This window comes from Crocodylus siamensis, chromosome 4 (genome assembly GCF_052110815.1).
Source record: "Crocodylus siamensis isolate JL-2025a chromosome 4, ASM5211081v1, whole genome shotgun sequence".
In the NCBI taxonomy this organism is placed as follows: Eukaryota; Metazoa; Chordata; order Crocodylia; family Crocodylidae; genus Crocodylus; species Crocodylus siamensis.
In genome coordinates this window covers 159234781-159251489 of record NC_143398.1, presented here as the reverse complement: position 1 = coordinate 159251489, position 16709 = coordinate 159234781, and the positions used below count along the sequence as shown (strand labels likewise).

Genomic DNA, 16709 nt, shown 5'->3' with positions numbered 1-16709 from the left:
GAAGGTAGATGGCTCTGGCTGCTGGTGTGCAAGACTGAAGGAATAGCTTTGGTAGCGGGAACAGGGCTTACGCTCCTCCCACCCCAAATACAGACGAGAGACAGGGAAAGGGTGGACAGTGGAGAAAGGGGTGCACAGCACCACCCTCACCTAACACAAGCTAGATTCTACCTTAGCGATTCTCAGTCAGGGTGTGCTACATTCAACAGTCATGGAGGGGTGCCTTGAGGCTAAAGATTAAGAACCACTGTCCTAGAACATGCACTATGAAATGGACAATGCAACCCACAACTGGGTTTAGTGAAAATCTGTATAGTCTGCTAGAATCTGCTATTTGCCTGGTGAAAGTCTGCAACGTTTCATTCAGCAGGATATATGCACTAAGCAAATAACTGAAGAAAAATGTTCCGATTTAAATATGTTGTTCTCTTACTAGACTTTCCAAGCAATATCTGTCTATATTCTGAAATTACTCCTTTGTTACCATGACCAAGATGTGAACTACATGCCAACATCACAATACCTATAGGAGTTGTTGATTAGTTAGGGTGTCTTGCATTTCCCATAACTATATTTCAGCTCATGTGCCAAAGATGGAAAATTGGCAGGACCTGTGGAATTTTCCAGGGCATGTGTCAACTAACAGTTTTGCATCTCTCACATACAAAAGCATTTCACTGCTCTGGAAATATTTTCACAGGCATTAGGTCTATGTAGACTAGCAGTGCTTCTATGCGGAAGTAATACCCATATTATAACAGACAGGCAGGAAAAGGGAAAATACAGGATTCAATCTGTTGAAATTGTGTGTTTAACAGCATGACTTTACAGTCCTATAGCACTTTTAAACTGTGCAGTTTGATCCTTAAATCAACCATTTTGACAATATATTTAGATTTTAAATTGGCTTGCAAGCTACATTTACCATTGAATAAGAAGAAAAATGCTAACCCTATTAGGTTCATGATTAGAGTTATTTTTCTTACCCAGTATTTTGATGTGTGCACAAAGGATATCAATTTCAGCAAAAACTTTACTGGACAATTCCATAAATGGCAGGAGTAAGGAAGGGATCTTTTAGGCTCTAGTCACCTGTCAAAAAGCTTGCAGGATGCCCCTTTAATTCAGGAAAAACTTTCCTTGTTCATTTGTATAACCATGGTAATAAAGAACCCCCAAACTAGAACTTTACATTGGGTAGTAGCTTAAGGCCTATATTTTATTATTAAATATTATTTTAATGATACTATAAACATTGTGAGCATGTCTACACATTCATTAATGTGTTTTAATACACATTAAACCTAGTACCTCACACTGGAGGTACTAGAAAAACATGTATTAGGCTATTTTAATGTGCATTAGCTAAAGAGCACTTTTTTTTGTGACGCTTTAATGAGCATTGAAATAGGCTAATACACATTAAAGTAAATACGCCCAGTTTTCCAGAATGTAGTCAGAGTCATTCAAACCAAGCAGATTTAGACCTGAATGGGCTTTGTATACCTAGATCTAAATCTCACAGCTTAGGAAAGCACCCAGCTTAGGGGAAAAAAAGAAGAAAAAAAACAAACTACTGTTTTATGCAGAGGTCACTTAGTAACAGGTGAACCATTTCTCACTGTCTAGTTAGTTTTACAACTCCTCCCCACAAACTTCCACTTCATGATAAAGATTTTGCATACTGACTTGAGGTATCTTCTCCGACAGTATTGGGATCGTTTTAAAAAAATGATGGGTCATGCCAAGGTAAGCATATTCATCTACTGCTATGTAGTGGAGATGTAGAGAAGCTTAAGTTGCTATTCAGGATCTCGCTGTACTAACAATTTGTTACAGGGCATAACGTTTAAAATTGGGTCATGTTTTACGGTATCATGATAATAAGACAGTGCTGCCAAGCCTGTAGCCAAAATTAGCCTACTTGTGTTGAAAAGGATCTGAACATATAATTATGCATGTTAATACACGTGTATAATACAACCTATATACATATGTGAAGAGGGAGATTTTACTATGATGAATACAAAGGTGTATAAATAGGAATTCTCAGTATATCTTTATCTGGTGAATTATTACATATACTAGAATATAAAATCATATTATTATAGCAGTTCATTTCAGAGCTTTTTAAACTATATTTGTAGCACCATAGGTAGGCTCTTAAAAACTGTGGGTACAGAAAGATTATGGGTTCTGCAAATTTTAGTCTGAGGCCAAAGTATGGGCGTGTATATTTTATTTGACCTTCCCCCGACCCACACACACATTGAAGTGTATAATAGTTTGCCTATAGATGAGGTTGCCATTTGCCAAATGCACACTATACATTTGATATTCTGAAAATTAACTTTCCAACTGGAGAAAAGTTACATGAATACAGAAATATGTGCATCTCTATCCATATAGCATGAGGGATTCACATGCTGCAATTACCCATTTAGGAACAGTGAGGGGGGAAAAAACACAAAGAAAAAAATCTACACACACTTTTCTTTAGTATAAAGGGGGCTTGTGAGTTCCTACAGAATTTATACCTGTTTATAAACTAGTTAATTTTCTAGCCCTCATTTATGCAAAGAAAGTTTTCTAAACAACCAGTATGGTCCACTCTTCCAGGAGCTGAACATCATCCAAAAAAATAAGGAAAATATGAACTACATTCCCAACTCTAATCAGGCAGCTGGCTGTATAATTATTTCCAGACTGTGGCAAAAAGAGTGAGAATTATTAGAAATATTGCACCTGGCAATGAGCATTTTTTCAGGTGCAGGGGAGTAGAAGGAACTTACTTTTTCTTTTGACTGTGACTTTTTAAAAGAAGAATACAGAAAAGTCGTAAGGCATCGTTTTAAAATTCATACTGTTTACTGAAATTTAACTGGGAACATTAAGTTACAGAATACAGACAAAGAAGAGGGGGCTGCGAGCAAAGAAGCAAGGGGTGCAGATTGGGGGTGGGAACCCCAGGAAGAGGCAGGTGGGCAGATAACAGCTGCAAGTCCAGCCCTGACGTAGGGTGGGGACTAGAGCTGCTCCCTGCCATCCACCCCTGGTGCCTTGTACTCCACTGCAAGACAAGGGGCTTCCCTCCATGTTAAATAGGGGAAAAAACCTTGTTTTGGAATCGAGTAAATATATTTTTCATCACCACCTTTAAATACTAAGGCAATTCCCAGAATACTACCTACATCTTCAGTATGTGACAGATTACTACTGTGAAGTACCAAATACTTTCTACTGAAAAGAAGCGTGTCCTCACTTACCCTTCCAAATATATAGCTAAAAACATACAATAAAGCTAGAACAGTACAGCAGCCAGATTCTCCTCTCTCCTATATGCAAGACAATAAGACAGTAGCATCCAAGCTGACAAATGCAGGATGTGACCAGAGGGTGGAACTGCAACCTTCCACATTGTCTCTGCTTCATAAATAATTCACTTTTTTCAGTTTACATTCAAAACCAAGACAAAACCCCAAACATGCAAAAAATATTAAATTCATATTCCCTATCACTGGAGTGTGGTTTAGATGAGTCAATATCTGCATACGGTGCATTTTTATAAATGGTCATAGTGTTCATTTCCATCTAATGCCAATTTTATGGCTACATCAGCTGAGAGGTGCAACATTCTCTGTGCCCTCTATTAAAGTGACGTTACAAAGTATTCACCATACATAAAGGGGAAAACACAAAAGTGTTATTGCAAGTGTACGCCAAGATCAAAAGGCTGAAAAACAACTTCTGACAAACTGTTCAGTTAGTGGCTCAATTAGTCAAATACGACAAATGAGGCATTAATAGTTAACATTAGCTCTTTGGGGGTTCATGTACTAGTCAGTCAGCAGTACAAGCCAGTTGTTGAATACATTAGCAACAAGGTCAGGGGTGTTTACTGCCGTGTTGGCAGTCAGCTGAGACTACATCTGCCTTCAGCATCAGTGGGGGGCTCCCCCCCCAGACAAATCACAGAAGCCTGTAAGATTAACAGAAGCAGTGCCAAACACAACAACCTAACACAAAATATTAGCTTAGATGTGGACCTTGAACCTAAAAGCTGTTCTTCTCCTAAAGCAAGATATTTAAAAGCTCCATGAAGAAAAAACTATTCCATTTATGTGGAGCTTTCCGGACCTAACAGCTAACAGACAAGTTCTTCCTTTATCTTACATTGTCACATTTGGACCTGTAGTTGTTCATCTTAATGTTCATCCAACTAAGAAACAATACAGTGGCTGCCTGCCAAATTCTAGCATTCTGACAACAGAGAGAGAGAGAGAGAGAGAGACTGAAGCAGTCAACAAACTGAAAATGAAGGTAGCGCATTCCTACCACAAACAATGGAGTAGTCAACCACATGCAGGCTGGTGTCTATATGTATGAGTGAGGGCAAGTGGGAAAGGGGAGCTTAAGTTTTCAGGAGTCAACAATATGGGCACAGCTTCAAGGAACAGGAGAAGGAGAAGACCAGTGCAACAGATGGCTGGACAGTATATGAAGACATTATATATTTCTATGAATGTGTATTGTCTATGCTGCACACTATTTTTTCTGATTGCCTTTTGGATGTCTAGATATGTATTTTATATTAAGGCACTGTGCTTTGCTAAGGCAGAAAGAGACCCTATGAAATATCCATTAAATTCTCAATTCCATTAAAATGGTGTAGCTTTCTTAAATGTAATCAATAGAAACTGAATTTGACAGGACACTGAGCTTTCTTTTAAAGCCATCTGGCCAAAAAGGGGATGGTGGATTGTGAACTGAAACATGACTACCAAAACAGTAGTTAGTAAGAGTTTTGGACTTGTAGATTCTAATTCATATGCCCAGCTATACTACTTCATTCTGTTTTAACACAGATAGTGACAGAACAATACAATACGCAACGGACTGTTGAAAAAAATATGGCCTAGTACAGAAACTATGATACATTTCTTCAAGGCTATAAAACAAAAAAGTTGGTATTTCACTTTCATTGTAGGGATATTTCTGAGTAAATAAATTAAAATAGTATAGTTTTCAATTCTGACATCAGTATGAGGGTCCTTTGTAAGGTGCTCTTCAGCCTTATAATAGTTGGCTCATATGCAAAAACTGAGCATTACTTAAATTTGTTGCCAGCATTCATACTACCTTTAACTTCTAGGACCATATGGAATAAATAAACAAGTCTGGTACAGACTGTATCAGTGAAAAAATTAGCTTGTGAAATACAAGTCTAGAAAGACAAAAGTAATTTACAATGGTCTAATAACAAGTTTTTGTTGCTATATCTTAGTAACACTCTTTCAAAGCAAACCAATACATCATCTCCAGTTCTGGTTAGGGAACTTAACACAAGTTAACTGTAAAATAATTTCTATTTCATTTCTAACAAAATTACATTACTAAATGTGAGAACAGTAGATATTTATTTAGAAGCTCTGCCTGTACAGCACACATTGTAAACAGCACTTAAATCAAGGAGATGCATTTGTACAGCTGTGCTGTCCTTTTTGAGGTGTTAAAAAATAATTCAGAGAGCAGCCTGACCTAGAACCAGAAATAGGCTAAAAAATCCAGATAAAGATATATTTAATACCAGGCACAATTTTATCTCTATATGCAAAATAGATCCTGGCCTTCATATGCTTATATTCCTAGAAATAGTTTCAAGTGTAATTTAAGTCAAGTGAAATTCTGATGAAAGCAATCTGATAGAATATGGTGAAAGAATCTATCCTGAAAGTCAATGGGGTTTTCACTCAGGACACTTCACCATTGATACGGTATTTTGGGTCAAGCAACTGCAAGAGAAATGTAGAGGAAAAAATGAATCACACCGTACATAGCCTTCATCAATCTGACAAAGGCCTTTGATACTGTCAACACACAGGGCCTTTTTACTGTTCTGAAGAAACTGTGTTGTCCTTCCAAACTGTTGAACATCATTTGCTCATTACATCAAGGTATGAAGGCAACTGTAGTGTATGAAAACAAAGAATCAAATGCCTTTGACATCAACAACAGGGTGAAACAGGAGTGTGTCTTAGCCCTGTGCTTTTTAACATCTACTTTTCATTCCTGCTTCTTCATGCATTCAAGGACAGCAATGATGGCATTTATCTTCAAACCAGACTAGATGGAGGCTTGTTCAACATATGCAAGGTTTAGAGAGAAAACCAAGGTGAAAGAACTGGTTCTGAGAGATTTCCTGTTTGCAGATGATGTGGCCTTGGTTGCCCACAGTGAATCTTCCCTACAAAATCTCTCAGGAGATTTTCTGAATCATGCAAGAGCTTTGGGATGGCAATTAGTCTCAAGAAGACTGTGATCATGTACAAAGGGGTGGAAGAACCAATACTGCATCATTCTGGAAGATAAATCTCTTGGTGTCACTGATAGTTTTTGCTACTTGGGTTATATGATCAGCAAGAATCTTGACCTTTAGACTGAACTTCAGGCAGAATTACAGGAAAAGCAGCAAGAATTTTGGGTCAACAGCATGGAACTATATTTACTATCAGCTAAGATGACGATGAAATCTATGAGACTTGTGTGCTGTCATCCCTGCTTTATGGTTCATAAACGTGGACTACATATGCTAGGTATATCAAGAAACTGAACAGCTTCCACATGAGATGTCTGCATAAGATCCTGAAAATAAAGTGGGAAGACAGAATACTAACACAGAAATACTGGAGCATGTAGGACTGACATACTTAGAAACCACTATCAAGAAGAAAAGGTTGCAATGGATTGGCCATGTCAGGAGAATGGAAGAGACTTCATTCCCAAGAATATTTTGTATAGTGAGATTTGCAAATCTAGAAAGCAGGATCACCCTCTATGGCAGTACTACAATGTGTGCAAAAATTATATGAAGTACATTCAACATCAATGTAGAAAGCTGGAGGAAACATGCAGAATCCATTGCATCTGAAGAGGGAACATCTGGCACTGGGTGCAGCTCAACATGAAGCAGCTTTGATCTAGAGGATGGAAGCAAAGTGAAAACAAAGAAAGCAGCATGCTGTAAATTTGGACTCCAACTCAGACAACATATGGATCTGTGAAACTTGTAACAAGCTGTGTTGCTCTGAATTGGGCTTGTCAGCCACAAATGGATTCATCAGGCATCTGACTAGACCTTCTGTGTTCACACCATGGTCCAGAGGATCGATGGTTGTCTACTAGACAGAAACATAGGTTGAAATCCAAAGCAGCTTGGTGAAAAATCAGGGAAGCATAAGCTTGCAGATAATCAGCTTTTTCTTTACCAGTAACTGTGTCTAGCACTGAATACCTAGTGCAATTCTCCAGACATGTCAAAGGTAACTGGTATACCCAAAAACTGTAGAGGGCAAAGCTGGCTGGCATTATATTTTTCAAGTAAAGGAGAGAGAATATCAAGTACAGGAAATAAGAGTGTTCTTTATTAAAGCTGTTTAGGGGCCTCTACACCAGTTCTTCTTCAGCCTCATTAAAAACCTCACACCTTAACAGCAGTCATTAGGGCATCCTGTGACCTACTTTGTCCAGTCAGTTTAAAATGCAATTACATTTCAAAAACACACCCTTCTCCACAGTTTTTAAACATACAGAAAAATCCATAAAGACAGCAACCAAAGTCTATTTCTTTTTGATTTTCTCCTTTTCAACTGAATTTCCTGTCTCTTCACAAGGACATGGCTACCACACAAAGAATGCTTTGGACCTTCCACCGTGTCACAGTATTTAAACTCCCAGAGAGTTATTCCTTTCTTCCTTTACTTTTTAGATTTTATTAGAAGAAAATGCTAGTGGTTTTCTATTAGATACTGGCTGCAAATGATAGAACATAAATGCAACTCTTTTAGCTTTCAAGTATGCAAAACCATAAGCAGTCTCCATTTCTGTATTGGCTACTGTTGTGTACTCTGCCAACAGAGTACCATCAGAAGGATCACAAGTTCTCTCCAATCCCTTTACCTGAGAAGTGCTGATGTTACTGATGCATTTTCTAGGAAATAAACAAGTGGAAGTTAGGCTGTTCATAAAGTAAACATCCTTCACAAGGAAACAGGCAAGTCTGTTTGACAAAAGAATTTGAAAATAGACTGATAGATTAACAAGTGGAGGTAGGGACATGAGTGAGTCGGCCACACGAAGACTGATGATACAGTATGTTAGTGCATGGTCAAGATCATTTATATAGCTGCATTAGTTTAAAAAAATAGCCAAATGGTAGCAGTGAAAACAATAAATTACCCGATCTACCTAAACCTCTGATGTAACAATCAGAAATAAAATACAGATATCTTAGCATATAGAGAATAACCATTTCAGTAATAATTAAGAAAAGTGACTATTAATACACACGAATCATGAAAAATAAGACACGAAGCAAGATCAGGTGTTAAACATCTCTGCACCAAATCCAGACTAAAGTTTAACAGTCCTACTTGTTGTACAAGCCTGTGCTTCACTTTATCTTGAGTCAGTCAAAGACCTTAATTTCCAACATATAAATCCTCTTTCCTCTTAAAAAAGCAATCTTTCCAAGCACAGAAGAAATTCTGAAAGATCACAAACATCAAAATCCACCCTTAAAAAACAAACTCAACAAAACCTTGTCCTTCAAAGCACAGTTCTGTGCAGCTATGCAGTTAAATCCTGCACTCTACTACTCACATGCATACATTACTCCCCAAGAATGGACTACTACAGTCTGTTTTTCAATTGTCAGCAGGTCACTAGTATCTTTCTTGGCAGCAGAAGACGGTCCTAGCTTGGAGCCAAAAGGTGCCTGAGACCCCCATGCATGGACTCTGGGTCCAGCCTGAACAAAGTCCAAATGAATTCTTGGGGTAACTCCAAAGTCCCCACCACCTGTAAAGCTGTTGTACTGTGTATGTGGAAGGCTGAGCAATTGTGTATCATTTAACAGCAGGGATATACTAAGTATAGTTTAGGGCCACTCCTCCACTATGACTGCAAAACAAAGCTGAAAGGTCACAGGATTTTACTCGTAACAAGTTCAAACCAAAAACTACGTTGACTAACTTCTCAAGCAAGATTTAAGCATGTTGGGTGTGTGTGCAAACTTTACTAAGAAACCTGTTTGGGGTTTTTTTTTTGGTTTTTGGTTGGGTTTTTTTTTTTTGGGGGGGGGGGGGGGGGGGGGGGGGGGAGGGATTATGTGGATTACATTCAATTCCTAGGCTCCAGAAATGTCCTTTAAAGGAACCCAGTGTTGCAAAGTAAGAACAACGCTGCTTAAGGAAGATGAATTAGGGTGATTCAGGTTTCCTTCAACTACCCTCTCCTCCAGCAGAATGCTAACTTTTGCTGCTTAATCCTTTCTAGTCCTCCTACAGCCATGCTGAATTATTTTTAGCTCAACTGAATAGATTTTTTGCTTCTAAATTAGTCAAATTCCTCTGTTCCCTTCACTAGAGTATAAAATATGGCAGGGAGTCTCAACCAGGGTACTGAGGCACTAAGATGCCTCAAGATCCTTTCAAGGGAGTTGTGGGGTACCACAAAATGTTAGCACTGTTGGGGATCAAACATGATAAAACCAGACATTTCATATAGGAATCCTGAGTGGTAAAAAATTCTGACCCAATGTGGCCCAAGTTCTTTGCAACAGAAGAATCACTCCATTATTTTTCTGTAGTCAAAAAAATGAGTGCAAACTAAGCTGGCATTTTTCAATGGGCACCTCGAGTCTAAAAAAGGTTGAGAACCACTGGAGTATGCTCAGTGCACTGCGCCAGGGACAGAACCACGTTTCAAGTTCTAAAGAAGAACTTAAAAAAGATGGTAAATAATCCATTAACTGCAAACACTTTACCCACCCCCTTTCTACCCTTCTCCTCTTCCTCAAAAAAAAAAAAAAAAAAAGTAATAAAATGCCATCCAAACTGTGTCTCTGCTCTCTAAGTGTTTATATTTGAAGCAGGAGGAAGTACACACGGTAACAGAAATATAGGGAAAGAGAACAGCAATGGCAGCACTGAACTACCACGTTTAAGGAAAGGCCCTGGTAAACACGGTTTTTACTTTTACTGTGTTTTCTTCTCACTATTTAAAGAGCTCTCTTACTGGAGCTCTGTCACAAGAAAATGCTGCTGTGATTCAGGAACACTACACAATGGCTTGACTTCTACTCTATGGTTCAGCTTTCTGTTGATGGCATGTCAACAGCAGTTTCCCTTTTCTTTTTCTGTTATGAAGTACAAAATGCAGTGGTAAGCACACCATCAGCTAACAGCAGTTTCAGGTTTTTTTGGTAGAGAAGCAAGGGGGAACACAGTGGGAGCCTAAGTTATTGAAATTCCTTGCTAAATTTGTCTGGGATGTAGTGTGTTAGTCTGCTGAAAGGGAGAATATTGTTCAAGATCTTAGAAAGTCCCTTCAGTGTCCAAGACCTAATTAAAACTAGGGAAATATTAAAAAGAGGGAAATGTTTTGTTAGCTGTCTTTCGTTTGGGGAAAAAAATGATTTCTCAAGCACTGAACAATTCATTTTTAAAAACAGGGAGAGGATGCAACCAAAACCTGAACGGAAGCCATGCCACAGTGACCAGAGACACTCCATGAAGGGGTTAGCTCTTGACTTTAAAAAGACCAAGCAAAGATAAGTCCTGAAAAAAAACAGCAGAAAACCAAGATTTCTGAAGGAGAGAAGAGCCACAGAAGAAAGGGAATGGCGGTAATTAAGTCAAATTCAGATTATTCAGTTAAGATATGTTTCTGGACAGAGACAGAATGAATTATTAGTTTGCAACTATATTTTTAAAGCAACTGCTATATAGAAAGCAAAATGACACATATCAAATTGGACTGTAGGCACGGCCTAAAAGATGTGTGGGAGGAATAATTTTCTGAAGCTTAAATACTAAGAGACAAGAGTTGTTAAGAGAATTAAGTTGATGTACTTGCCCTGCTCAAGTATTATGGATATTCTAAAAAACTGGGATATATGTATAGAAACGTTTTTTTGGTAGGACAATAACCTAGTCCATAAAGAAGGATTATAAGGCCAAAACCAACTCCCACTAATTGGAGGTTTGGGGAAGCTGGAAAGGTTGGCTATTATTTTTGAGGATATGTTGCAGACTAAGTATATTTACTTGTAGCCTGAAAAAAATGCTATAATTATTTAAGTGCTGACAGCGTGGCTCACAGTCCTGCAAGTCTCACACCAAGACCCTCCCTGCCCAGGAACAGCTTAACTCAAGCCTTGCTTCTGCTATGGATGTTCAAGAGGTCTCCCACCACTGGGTTAACATCAACACAGCTCCCATTCCTATTAGCAATGGTCAAAGACCTAATGTTGATCAGATGTAGGTATTTTTGCTACAGTCTCTTAGACTAGCTCATGCTGCTGCCTCCCTTATTGTTTGCACCGTAAGAGCCATGTGAACAGCAAAACACTGATAAAATTAATCAGTCTGGTACAGCCTGAACAAGCTAATACCACAAGACACACTGATTCACTCCTGAACAGTTATTTTTTGTTATGATGTTGTGTAGAGACAATATTTTTGTTGACATGGGCTTCACAAAATGATCAAGCTGAGAGGCAGAAAGGGATGGATAAGGAATTGTAATCCAGGCCAGGCAAGCAGCTAACAGTTATATATTAGGATATGTACTAGTCATAGTATAGGATACAACCTGACAGCAAGAACTCTCCCACACCTTCCTTAGTACATGGCTGCAGATAGCTAGTTGCATGATGCCTCTAGCATCAGTTATAGTTACTTCAGGAAACAGGACAGAAAGTTTGGGCAAGCATCCTGATCCATTATAGGATGTTCTATATTAAACAAACACCCCTCAAAATTAGGACTCAATCTAGGTAATGTTTTTCATTTTCTGGTTTGCTTTCCTATGGTAAGTGGTTATTTTCACTGTGGTAGCTGCACCTCCCATAAGGGACATATTTAGAATATGCCCTTGTTCAGCCAGGCATGCCAAAGAGTTCATTCTTTCATTTAAAATAAAGAGTTCCATTCTTCCTGGAATGAATGGCTGGCTATGTGTAGGTATGAAGAATCCATCTGAAATTCATATATAGGGAATATAGCCCATATATTATCATTATGCCTTGCTGCCAAAGTATGGGAATCAATTTCTTTTTATGCAGAGTATACTGTATTTAAAAAAATAAATAAATCCAGAAAACTGCTTACACATTTCAACAGACAATATTAAACTGCATAAGTGAACAGAAAGTCAACAACTCATTGGCTATTTAAGACTTTGAAGAAGTAGTCAGAACACTTACTACCTACAACATACTACCTTCTAAGACAGAGCTTCATCCATTGAAAGGCCCCATTTACCAGTCCTGAGTCAGGAAAAACACTTACAGAAGAGTCAATTAGAGATTTCTGTCTAACTTATAGGTATGGAATAGGGCTATGTAGGATGAGTACTAATCAACAAGCATTCAAATCAGTACTATCTTACAATATTCCACAATGTTGAATAGGAAATAGCAGCTTCCAGTCTCAACATATTTTTGCATAATTGTCCTTATGCCACATTAAATATGAACTATTATATTAAAAGTGTTTTCTTGTCAACAAATGTAAGTTCTACTCTTAAAGCCATTGATTACTGCTAGAGAAAATACTCTTGCTATCACACTTCATTTCTAGCCTCTCTAGGCCCTTCCCACCACTCACAACACTTTAAAAATAACATCATTTATACTTCAAATTCTGGTATTTTTCTAACTAAAAATGTAAGAGAAAAGAATGAAAGTGGGGTAGCTTTGTATTTTATACACTAAACCAGAGATGTATAAAGCCTTAGGGGAAAAAACCCTCAAGAAAATGTAAATGGCTTTCCTTTTCAGGGAGAGGGAGATCCATCCTCGGGGATATATACATCTATCTCTATGGAAGATGCACACATACACACTCTCCCCCAAGGACATAGATATATGTCTCTGTAGAAATATATAGGTGAGTGGGTCAGAGATTCACAATTCCAGGACTAAGAAACACAGCACTGTGTCCATGCCCTTGATTAAAACATAAAAATCACTGGAAAGTTTCAAAACGTCTTTGAGTTTTCTGTTGAATATTGTAGATTTTCTTTTACATGAAACTATGTGAATTTAAGTCTCAAATACTCCTCAAGTTCTGACTTCTTCAATAAAAGCATTATTTTAACATACAATCAGGTTAATCTTGTTTTGATACAACCCTTCTGGAAGCTATCTTAAAAATAAAAACATATATTAATACCAAAAGGTTGGACAAACAAGTGGAAAGAGTCCCTACAGCACGGGAGAAAAAAAAATTCCACTATGGGACAAGCTACTCTGGTATAAAGAACCACAGGCCAAGAACAGATCAAAATGACAAAAAGCAAACATCAAAGTCCTAAGACTTTCAGCACATGTCCTTTCCCCCCCTGAATTCCCCTTAAATGCAAAGATCAGTTCAATATTTGAATCATACAGAGGCAATGGAAAAGCAGCTATCTACTTGATAGCTAACCTAAAGCCACTATAAACATGGAGCCTTACTAGTCACTCTCATGTCTCCATCAAACTGGTATCACCTTTTGTATAAAAAAAAATTCCAAATGTGAGATTATAAGCAACTTATTTTTGTACCTGTCTCAATTCATTGGTCAGTTTCTCGAACAGTTTTTCTTCATTGCATAGATTTCATGGAGGCCAGACACTCCTCAGGTTGACAGTAACTGATAATTTTTTCTTGATTGCATTTACCTTCCCCCTCAACAGGAAAAGGAGACAGCCATGTCCACTGTTATTTCAGTCCCTTTATAGGGTAATTTTTCCTCTTACTCAAGCTGTTCCCAAGAGCAAGAGGAGCAACGAGCTGCAGTGTTCAAAGATTAAACTGGTGGATAGTTGATTCCTTGCAACAGCCCCATAAAATGAAAAGTGCTAAACCTTGCTGTTGCTCTCGTTCCCGATAGCAACCTCTAGTCCTCCCCCACTTGAGAAAAAAGACAGCTGTTAAAACAATGAAGAGCTGGAAGCAACCCTAGCCAGATAGGGTGCTTTGTGTTATCCCAGATCAGACTGATTACGTGCCATATTCTCTGAATAGATCTTATTGTTTACCCTGTGCTTCTTGTGCTCCTTCCGCACTCTCCAGCTCTCCCCACTTCCACTCCATCCCCAGCAATCACATTCTCTCAGCAATTGCTTTTACTTTATACCAACAGCAAAAGGCAAAGTGTCGAATCACCTTTCTCTTCCCAAGCCCCCCCACTCCACCCCCAAAACATCAAATATCTCACAACGTCCACAGCCGATCTACTGGAAGATGTCCCCCACCAGGCCCTGCATTAATTTAGTAGGAAACACCCCCCTTCCCATGGGCAACAGACCAGCAACGCCCCCCAAATCCCTCCCTAAAAAGGAAGTTTGTGACTGAGGATTTGGGAAAATGCCACAGGGCACGGAATGGGGGAGAAAAGGAAGTGCTTTCTGCAGACACCGTCTGCCTTAAAATTGCAGGGACCCTCCTCCCTCAGCAACCTCAGACACTCTGGCAGTCTCTGTCACAAGTACGCACACCCCGCAACCTCCTGTGTGTGTGTGTGTGTGCGCGCGCGTGCACGCATCTGTCACAGACACCGCCACCAACTGTCTCACAAGCACGCACACATACACACACCCCGCCATCTCCTGTTCCTCTCACGCACAATCACCTCCCTTGCGTGCCTGTGACACATACAACCACCTCCCCTCCGTGTTTGTCACTCACACACACACACAACTACCTCCCCTGTGTGTCTGACTGGCGGGCACACGCGACCGAGCTGGGCACGGGTCGCTCCGAGGCCCTCGCCCGGGCGCCGCCGCCCCCCCGGGGGTCCGCGCTGGGCCTGCCCCGAGCGGGGGGGGGGAGGGGAGCCGCGGCCCTGCGCCGCCCCAGGCCGGGCCCCCGCGCGCTGGGCCTCGCCTCACCTCAAACCTGCTCTTGGTGACCCCGTTCATCTCCCTCCTCATGGCGGCTGCGGCCGAGCCCGGCGGGGGGAGGGGGGAGGGAGGCGCCTGGGTCCGCGGCCTCCGCCCGCCGCCGCCGCCGCCGCGTCTCCTTCGGCCTCAACTTCCACCCAAAACAAAAACAGTCCGCACCTGCCAGCAACAGCGCCGCTCATTGGCCGGCGCCGGGCAGCGCGGGGGGGCTGCGGCCGGGGGGCGCGGCGGCAGCGGCTGCTGCGGGGTGGGGGCTGCCGTGCTACTGCGCGCTCGCACCCCCGGGCCGTCCCGCCCCCACCTGCCCGGGGGGCGCTGCGCCCGCTCTGGAGCGAGGGACACTAGCCTGCGGGTGCGACCCGCCCACACACGAGGGGGGTGCAGCTTCCTCCGGCGGGCGGCCGTGCTGGCTGGCAGGGGGGCTGCCCCGGAGTGGGAGGGGACACCGCAACCCGCCCCAGGCTTCCCGGTTGCTCCCGTCTGTCAGTCGCGCCCCGGGCTTCGCCCCGGGGACAACGGCCCCGTGCGCTACTGCATGGGGTGGGGGGGGAGCTCCCCCAACTGGTGCGAGAAGCGCTGCCCGTGGGGTGGGGGGGAGCGGAGGAGCCACCCCAGGCTGACACGTTCCGCCCCGCGGGGCTGCCCTGACTCCGCTCCCCGTTCAGTTTCCGGGAGGAGCCGGCCACCAATCAGATGGCGGATGGATGTGACATCGACACGATGTCACAGCCGCGGGAAAATCAAGCGTGGTGGGGGATTTAAATAGGACGGGGCTTGCACCACAGCAGAGGCGGGTGCGGGGGGAAGTCAGTTGAACGCGGTCCGCAGCAGGGAGACACGTAGGCTTGGAGGCAGAAGCCACCTCTTCGTGCTCCGTTTTACAAACAGGAGAAACAGGCGAAACAGGCACAGACGAGTCTCTGCAGCCCGCTCAGCTGGGCACATCTTGTGGCAACAGGATTGCAGGACTGAACTTGTATGACTGGGATGTGAAACGGTAAACTCTTATGACCACAAAGCACTTGAGACTGGAGAGGCCTACAGAAGGTTCTCTTTACACAACAGGACAGGGTCACTACTAGCACATACTTCGAGCACTCTTATCTGCCTGCACCTGCAAGTTGTATGATCCAGTGGTTCTTGACAAGCCTCTAGGCAGGTGGCCCTTCAACCACAACAGAGCCTTGTGCCATTTAAGAGAGAAACTTGATCTTTTCAAATGCATTGACTTTTGAAAGGGATGCATTGCTTCCCTAAACCTAACTAGCTGCCACTTGACTTGGATAAATGCCAGTTCCTTTCCAGGGATGTAATCAGTAGCCATGTTGGTCTGAGACAAAAAATAAATGCAAAACTCTAGAACTCTTGGTTCAGAGATGATACCTTTTATTCAGCCAACTAAGAAATCGGAAAAAGATTATCTTCTTTCCAGTGATTTTTTCTTAACCAGCCTGAACAGAAGCTGTGCCTCCATGCATGTACAGAGCATGCTGCAACATGTTCTACCAGAACTAGTAACAAAGTTCCTCTAAATGGTGGAAATGCCATTAGGCCTTCAGTTCTCTCTTAAGAAAGGGCTAGCCTCAAATGTGGCACATCATTAGGGAAGGAAGATTTCTTTATTCCGCTATGATATCAGTTTAAGGATGCAATTCTAAGAAAAAGCAATGCAAATTACTGGCCAAGACCTGTTGCTATGATTTCAGGATATACAATACAGCAGATAGCTTGGAAAATGAGAAACAGGTAGCAGCATCCA

General features: G+C 41.4%; 1 protein-coding gene across 4 annotated transcripts in view; it reads right to left on the bottom strand.

Moving 5' to 3' along the window:
- The window catches only part of FBXL20 (F-box and leucine rich repeat protein 20), an 85658-nt gene extending 70110 nt beyond the window's left edge, over positions 1-15548 (bottom strand). For 2 of the 4 annotated variants that reach the window (XM_090044536.1, XM_090044535.1), the window contains exon 1: positions 14939-15547. Coding sequence is in view for 1 of the 4 variants with exons in the window: in XM_090044534.1 (XP_089900660.1) it covers positions 14939-14980 (42 nt within the window). In the remaining 3 variants the exon portion in view is untranslated. Of the gene's footprint in view, positions 1-13609; positions 14110-14938 lie in introns of those variants that run through there. The other 2 variants (XM_090044534.1, XM_090044537.1) reach the window with 2 other exon arrangements.
- Between the last annotated feature and the right edge of the window lie 1161 nt (positions 15549-16709).